General features: G+C 60.5%; 1 protein-coding gene across 3 annotated transcripts; it reads right to left on the bottom strand.

Moving 5' to 3' along the window:
* Positions 1 to 447: 447 nt before the first annotated feature.
* On the bottom strand, positions 448 to 4,497 carry ZBTB42 (zinc finger and BTB domain containing 42). Of its 3 annotated transcripts, none has more exons than XM_053596039.1 (2): positions 4,120 to 4,221; positions 448 to 3,468 (listed from the first exon to the last, which is right to left on the bottom strand). In XM_053596039.1, the coding sequence occupies exon 2, from the start codon at positions 3,381 to 3,383 to the stop codon at positions 2,355 to 2,357; it is 1,029 nt and encodes a 342-aa protein (XP_053452014.1). In that variant the 5' UTR covers positions 3,384 to 3,468; positions 4,120 to 4,221; the 3' UTR covers positions 448 to 2,354. The 3 variants fall into 3 exon arrangements, with proteins under 3 accessions (XP_053452014.1, XP_053452015.1, XP_053452013.1); XM_053596040.1 differs by lacking the exon at positions 4,120 to 4,221 and adding an exon at positions 3,543 to 3,607; XM_053596038.1 differs by having other exon boundaries at positions 448 to 4,497.
* Positions 4,498 to 7,918: the final 3,421 nt, after the last annotated feature.

Raw genomic sequence — 7,918 nt, forward strand, 5'->3', positions numbered from 1 at the left:
TCACCAGTCCTTCTCAGGCAGGTGGGGTGTGAATGAAGTGTGGAGGGTGGAGAGTCGGGGATGGAGGAGGTGGGGTTACTGGTGGAAGGCAGGAGGACAGGGGGACCCAGGACCATAGAATTAGGAAGGCGCAGATCCAACACCTGAGCCTAAGGCTCAGCAGGTGTCCACAGTCTGGCCTCTTCCCCAGGGCCAGATGCTGCTGTGGCATCCCTGCATTTTAGCCTGTACCCTGCCTCCCTGGGATGCCCCTCCCCAAAACTCTGGTTGTAGGGATAAACCTAGGTAAAGAGGGGTGCCACCTGCCATGCTCCAGACCCCGATTCCTGGCCTCTTTTGCCCCCATGTGCCCAGACCAGCAGCCCCCACTCTGCCAGCCCACACCAGGAGACAGGAAGCATGGCCCAGCCCCAACTGCTCCCAGGAATTATCACGGCCATCTCCACCTGGGGTGGGCTTTATTTCCACTGTTGTCAACACGTGAACATAGGAAGACAGTACTCATTTCCATGACTATCACGGCTGCAGCAGGTGGGTCTGTGCAGACAAGGTCTTCCCACCAAATGCTAAGCACAGACGACTGTCCTGTGGGGGTCACTGGAGCTGCCCTCTGGCCCCCAGACGCTGAGCTGCAGAGAGACCTGGGGCAGGCAGCTGGGCTGGCTGGGAGCACCCCTTACCAGGCTGTCCCTGACACATGTCCACACAAGTCTCGTACACACACGCACATACATAATATTAAAAGTAGCACTTCTGCTTATGCTGACACCACAGTAACTGTGTGAAGAAACAGACTCCAGTGTTGGTACCCAGGTAGGCTTCCCAGCCCAGGGAAGGGGAGTCCTTCCCCTGAAAACCACTGGGGTGGGCAAGGCCACTTCTCTCTGATCGGCTGAGGTGTGCTTGCCCATCTGCAAGGGCTGCTGGGCTGGCTCAGGCCCTGCCACGGGCTGGAGTCAGACATGGACACACGGCCCATGCATGGAAACCCCTGATCACAGAGCACATCATAGTGGGTGGGAAGTCCCACCAGCCCTTCCAGAGCAGAGGCCCTCCCCAGTCAGACCAGCGCCTTGTGCCGAGTGAGTTCTCCAGCCAGCGGCCTGCACACCAGGAGAGCCCCAGCACACAGGGAATAAGCCTTGGATGCATCTACCTGCTGAAGGCCAACCGTCATTTCACACCAGACTAATCAGACTTATAAATACGACATCAGTGTTGTTAGGAGAAAATAACTTAAATTTGGCCAGACTCTGTCCTCTGTGCCACTCCCAATAGGAATAGCCCAGGGCCTGGGGAAGCCACCTGCTGACCCCCAGAAGCTGGGGCCAAGCTACCCCAGCCCCAGCCCCTCACCTGCCCCAGGCCACAACCAGTGAGGTCCTGGCAGCAGGATCTACTTGGTGAGCAAGTAGGTGAAGTTGGGTGACCCAAACCAATGCAGGGCTGTGGTCATTCATAAGCCGGGAGTGCCAGCCTCCCCCTCCTCATCCCAGGGTGGCTTTCACCCTCAGCCCTGGGAGCCAGGAAGCCCTGCAAACATTGTACCCCAGACCTGCACTTAGGCAGGAGAGCAGCTCAGCACCTCACGGCCTGCCAGCAGCCTCGTAGAGCCTCATGGAGGCTCTTTCTGAGTCTAAAGAGAAGCCATTTCCAAATTCCCACTTTTCCTGCCCAAAGTTACAGTACAGTCAGGACCCGAATCCCACTCAGTGACAGTAACTACAGAGCCACTCTGCTTCTAGCTGGCTCTACTCCTGCTCCAGGACCCCTGCTGGGGCTACAGCCCCCCACCCCCGTGATACCAGCTGTGCCCAGATGGCCCCTGCTGGCCCTCTCGGCGCCCTAGGCCTTCCCAGCAGTGCTTCCTGCTGCCACCCATCAAGAGTAGCCTGTTCCCTTTGAACGCTCCATTGGGAACTCACACTAAGGACTTTTCTGACACGTGAATCATTCACCTAGCATGAGGCCAGGCTCTCAAGGGTACCTCCACAGTATGACAGAGAGACAGTAAGAAACATCCCAGACAGAAGACAAATGTGGGCCCTTACACCCAGGAACCTGGGTCAAACCAGGTGCCTGCAGGACACCCCTGGGAGCTTGGCTGGAAGGAACAGAGGAAGACATCACATCAGTCTGGATAGGGCATGGCCGGGGGCAGGAGTCAGCTACACATGAGGGTAAGGTTGCCCAAGTCACCCGAGTCCAAGACAGTTTTCGGAAGCAGCAGCATCCTTTCTGCAGGGTGGGTCTGAAGTCCAGCCTCAGAGGATCCCGTCTGGCTGTTACAGTGTCCAAATGGGAGGGCCCTGCCCCTTCCCTTCCACTCCACCCCCAGGGCCCACAGGGATGCATCACACCAGCAGGGACTTAACTAGGCCACAGTGGAACTTGCGCACGTGGCGGTACAGGTCCCCAGACTGTGTGAACCGGCGCTGGCACCAGCGGCAGGCGTGGGGCTTCTCCCGCGTGTGTACCACAGCATGGCGGCTTAGGTTATGGGAGTACTGGAAGCCCCTGCCACACTGCACACAGGTGTAAGGCTTCTCCCCTGAGTGGGTCCGCTCATGCCTCTTCAGCGTATATGTGCATGAGAATGTCTTCCCGCAGAGCGGGCACGTAGGCACAGCCCTGTCAGGTGAGAACCGGCTCCGAGTGCTGTCCCGCTCGCGGAAGTGGGCACTAAGGTGCAGCTGCAGCACATGGGAGCTGGGGAACAGCTGGCTGCACAGCGGGCAGGTGCAGAGGTGCCCACCAGGCCCCAGCTCACCCTCACTTGCCACTCCTCCTGCGTCCAGCTCTAGCTCCTGGCTGCCTGCTGCCCGGCTGATAGGCAGGGGCTCCAGGCCCACTGCTGGGCCTTTGGCTGCAGGAACACAGGGTGGCTTTGGAGGACTGTGGGGGTTCCTGGGGCTGCTGTCATCCTCCTGTTCAGACAGTGAGTCCTGCTCGTCCTTCACCAGTAGCTGGGCACCTTGCTGCTTGTGGCTGTAGAGGGGTGTCTGGAGGATGCAGGGTGAATGGACAGTCTCCTGCCTTGGGCCAGGCTTCAGTGACAGGTCCAGGGCCTGGTCTAACCCTCCTGGGGCCTGCCAGGGAGAAGGTCTAAATGAGGGGAGAGGGAAGGCAGCCTTGACCTCAACGCTGGGGGACTTGGTCTTCTGTACAGCTGGGCAGAGGTCAGGAGTCCAGGCAGGCCAGAGACGTGGTGGCTGACCAAGTCGCTGTGCCCGAGGGGTGGGGGTCTCCAGGCCTTCCTTCCTGTCCTTGTCCCTGAGTCTGCCCTTGCAGACCTTGACGATGTCGTACATGTGCAGGTAGCTGGCGGCAGCCAGGACGTCCTCCACAGGCAGGCTGCGCAAGTCCAGACGGCCCTCGTACATGAAGTCCAAGAGGCGGCCGAAGGCGGGCGCCGTGACGATGTCACCGTTGAGCCGCACAGTGTCGCGGCTGGTCGCGGGCCGGTCCCTATAGAAGAGATGGAAGTAGACGCTGCACGCGGCCAGCACAGCGCGGTGGGCTGGGAAGCGCGCGTCGCCCACCAGCACGGTGCAGTCGCACAGGAAGCCCAGCTCACGCTGCTGCCTCAGGCGGCCCAGAAGCCGCCCACCGTGCTCGGGAAACTCCATGCCGCCGCCGACATCACCTGGGCAAAGCGGGACGCCAGTCAGCGCGCCTGGAGACGCTCCCGATGCGCCTGTCCCATGCAGGCAGCGCGTAAAGACCGGCACGGGAGGGACGCGCGTTAACTGCCCGCCCGGAGCCGCCCTGGGCACCTGCCCGGAGCAGGAAAAACTCGATCGAAAGTAAACAGCAGCCACTCCGCCGCGGGGGCGGGTCCCGGGACACTAGCGAAGGGGCCCGAGCTGCGCGAACCTGCGCGCATCTCCTCCTGGGAGCCCCTGAACTTCACTCCCAGGCGTCTGCCCGCCGCTGCGTCCCCCGACGCCCCAGTCGCTGCGCCGCCGCCCGCCAAGTTACTCCGCGCTGCCTCCAGCTGCCTCCCGGTCCTCCAGATGCCGCCGCCGCCGCCGGCGGCCCCATTTATGGCAGCGCGGCCGCGGGGAGCGGGCTGGCGGGCGGGGCAGGCAGAGCCGTGAGCCCGCCCCCCGCGCTCACCTCCGCCGCCCGGAGCTCCTCTCTGGTCTCCGCCTGCGCTGCGGGCCCTACCCGGTGAGGCCCCAGCGGGCACCGAGCAGTGGGCAGCGCGCCCCGGCGGGGAGGGCGCGGGGACTGGGAGGGCGCCGGGAGAGGCGCGCTCCAACTTGACCGGCCCGGCACCGCCCGCCGCTCGCCCCGCCCCGGAGAGAGCGAAACTCCGGGCGGGGGCTGGGGGGCGGGCTGAGGAGACTTCCCGGAGCGGGGGAACCGCTGAGGTCACCCTCGCCTCTTCTTCCCCGTCGCCCCGCCTAGCCCGCCACTCGCCCCTACAGCGAGGGCACTGGGGTGGAAGCGGGGTTTGGGGCGCGGTGCGGGGGTTAGGGGCTCTCTCGCGATACTTGCCGCCTGAGCCTCGGTGCCTCCCGCGTAGTAGTGTCCCAATAGCGTTGGTCTGCATAGACCCCTTCTAAGGGCCCGCTTCTACCCAGGCCTGCGCCGGGGCAGTCACCCACAAGCACAGTCAGGGCGCCGGCCTCCTGCCACCTTCCCGGGCGCGGGCCCTGGAACGGGGAAGGGGCGCATGGGTGGGGTTGTAAATTATGAAAAAAATGACACCACCTTTTTCCTTGAAAACCTTCTTCTGAATTTAAGTTGACTCAGCTGGGACCCTCTTCCAGTACTCAAGCGGGATCTCGACTTTGGAGGCCAGAGCAGGGAACTCACACCCTCTCAGCAGACCCTAGCCCAGCATCTACAGAGGACGAGCACTCTAAGCTGTCTTTGGGCACGGAGGACAGGACACCTCCTGGCAAACGCGACGGGGTGGGGGCCCTCCAGAGCCCAGGTTAGGCTGGAACGTGTTCAAAAAGGAGGAGATAGCAAGAACCGCCAGGACTGGCGTCCTGGGCAGGGTGTTCCGGGAGGAGGAGTGGCATGAAGGTGTGAGAGGGGACACCTTGTTCTGGAAGAGGGAAATAGCCAGAAAGAAACAGAATGATGGGTCCCTGTGCAGAGGCCGTGCAGACTCCCTGCACCCTCCCACCCCATGACCTAAGGCTGCCCTTGGCTAAGCAGGTTTAAAGGCACTCTATACCCCGATCAACTTCCCAACGACCCCATTAACTAGATGCACTTGTTTTTACCCTGTTTTGGTGAAGGAGGTTAGGGAAGGTATCCAGGGCCACACAACAGGCAATCTCTCATTCTGCACCCCTGGGAGCCAGGATGGAGGATGTGGGCATGGAGTCCTCTGGCCAGGCTGGTGCCAGAGGGGGTCAGAAGACTCTGTCCTGGGTGGGGGTGCAAAACAGGAGGGACTGGGTTATAAGGAGTAGGACGCTGGCAAGGTGAGTATGGGAAGGAAGAGTGGAGCCCACCGCGATTACATCCAAAGTCTGTGGGAAGGAAAGCCGCATTGTTACACTAAAAAGTTATTCCTTGTTTGACCGGATGTCCTGCATGTTTATTTCCTAAACCTGGCAGCTGCAGCTGGGAGCCTTGGAATCACAGTGTACTCACAGCCTCTCAGACCCTCAGAGAGACAGCAGAGCCCTGGCTCAGCTCCCTTTATCAGGGATCTGTCTGCCCTGAGGACCTCTTCCTGGGGAAGCCCATTTAAATAATTGCCTCCCCTCTGTCCAGTCCTCTGCCCTCCACAGGAATAGTGAGCTCTGGGTCCTGGCTCTCCCTGGGGAAGTGCCCTGCCTCTGCACCTCTGGGCCTTGAGCTCTGCCAGCCCCTGACCTTGGGCTGAAGTAACCCTCATGTGCAGAATGGGGATCTGAGTGGTTCCCCCAACACCTGGCACTCAGCAAGATCTTAAGGCCTTTGGATTGCTGGTCATTCAGGTTCTGGAATGTTCTCCAAATGTTCCCTTCACTGGCTCCTCTTCATCCCAGTTCAATGTCACCTCGTCCAGGGTGGCTTTTCTTGAGTACCACCCTAGTAAAGATCTCCCTGCTGCCACTGTCCTCTTCTGCCTGAGCCTTCTCTGGCACTCCCTGTGCCCTGACCCTGGGGTATCATGTCTCTCCTGTTTCCTTGTTTTGTGCTGGGTCCCCAATGAATGTGCGTTTGATGTTTGTTGAGGAAGTGCCTGACGGCAGCTTCTGTGGGGGCATATGTGCTTCCAGCACTGCCTCGCACTCCCAGCCTTAACCCAGAGCACTCGAGGCTGGGAGTGGGGGGGCAATCATGGAGGGGCTCTGGACTGACAGGCAGAGTGCGTGCGTGCCCCTGCCCTGCCCGCTGGCGGACAAATCAAGTCTTGGGCTCTTGACTGAGGTTGTGGTGCTTAGGAGGGTCAGGTGCTCCTGCAGGAGCTGGGGCAGGACCTGGAAAGTCCAGCTAGGGAGGGGTTCAAAAGGGGGCAGGAAGAGAGGGAGCAACATCTGAGTTTTAGCTCCTCCTACCCCAGCACTCCAGGAGGAGGGGCTGTCCCAGGAAGCCCAGAGTGGGTCCCAGAAGCCTGGCCATCCTGCAGCCCTCAGATCCCCTCTCCACTGGCTTGGTCTTAGGTGCAGAGGTGACAGACAGGAGGCTGTTGTGTAGCTACACCGTATGGCGGCCATCTGGCCTGGGAGCTGCCCCAAGGCCCAGCCCTGCAGCTGCTGCCGAGATCACACCGCCCAGGGCCCTTGAGTCCTGCCCCATGGCCAGCAGCTGCAGGAGGTGACTGGCTGGAGGCCCCTGGGCTCCTGGAGAGGACAGGTGGCACCTTCTCTTGGGCTGGGCACAGCAGTTTTTGCTGGAAACATCTGGTCACAGTACTTCAGCTGTCCCCAAAGCAGCCAATCCATTTGGGGTGATGCAGGAGGGGTGTATTCTCCAAGAGAGGGTTCTGTTCCCCCCTTCCTAGTCCCCGGGCGAAAGGAGACCAGCCTTGTTCACTGCGATACCCCAGTCTTGAGGGACAGTACAGAAGCAAAAACAGGACTGGGTATGGGGCTCACAGCATATTGTAGCACCAGTGGGTTCCAGAACACCAGGCTCTGGTTGGCAGGGAGGCCTCCCAGAGATGGACGAGCATAGAGTAAGCCTGGAGCTTTGGACTCCTGTGAGAACTGCTGGCAACCACTGCCCCTTCCACAAGAGGGCCAGCCTGCCCCATGGCCTCTGGTCCTCTCCTCTGCCTCCTCCTATGCCTCTTCTCAAGTTTGCCTCCACCACCTCCATAGTATGACTGAACCCAGGATAGCAATGGGTATAGTGGACTCTTCCTGGGGGAGTCATGGGCTGCTGGGATAGTCCCAAAGTTACCTCTGGGTGATCCAAGGTGGTTTGCTGAGGGAATGACAGACATCTAGGCTCTGGGGGAAACCCCTGGGTCAGGCAGCCAGCCCCTGGCACAGACCTTCTGGGCTTCTGACTTGGTCCCCTGGAGGCAGGGCTCTGTCTGGAACAGCAATGCTTAGGGTGGGGGTTGGGCAGAAACACCATGAGAGAGAAATTGGGAGTACTTTGCTCAATAGGGTGGTCCTGTGGAAGGGGAGAGAGTCCTCTGAGAAGCACCCTTCTCTTGGTCAGCCCCAAGAAGCAGGGACAGGGCCCCCCCAATACTTACCAATCTGGGAAGGTAACTCAGAAGAGTGTTCTTTTACAAAAGGGTTATCATCAGCCTGGGCCTTTGGGGGAGGGCGAGGGCCACCTCTAGGGCAGGGTTTGGGATGGGAGTCAACTGCAGACTTGTAGTTCCCTGAATTTGCTGGAGGAAGGGGGTTTGCATCCCATAGGACACTGTAGGGAGCCCTGCTGTCTCCCAGGGACTGCAGACTTCGTGGTGGGGCCCATCTTAATCCAGCAGAGAGGGTCCTCCTCT

Source organism: Nycticebus coucang, chromosome 6 (assembly GCF_027406575.1).
Source record: "Nycticebus coucang isolate mNycCou1 chromosome 6, mNycCou1.pri, whole genome shotgun sequence".
NCBI lineage: Eukaryota > Metazoa > Chordata > Mammalia > Primates > Lorisidae > Nycticebus > Nycticebus coucang.

Bases quoted from the DNA above. Each gene is read 5' to 3' on its own strand.
- ZBTB42 (XM_053596038.1), bottom strand. From the start codon at position 3,629: ATGGAGTTTCCCGAGCACGGTGGGCGGCTTCTGGGCCGCCTGAGGCAG.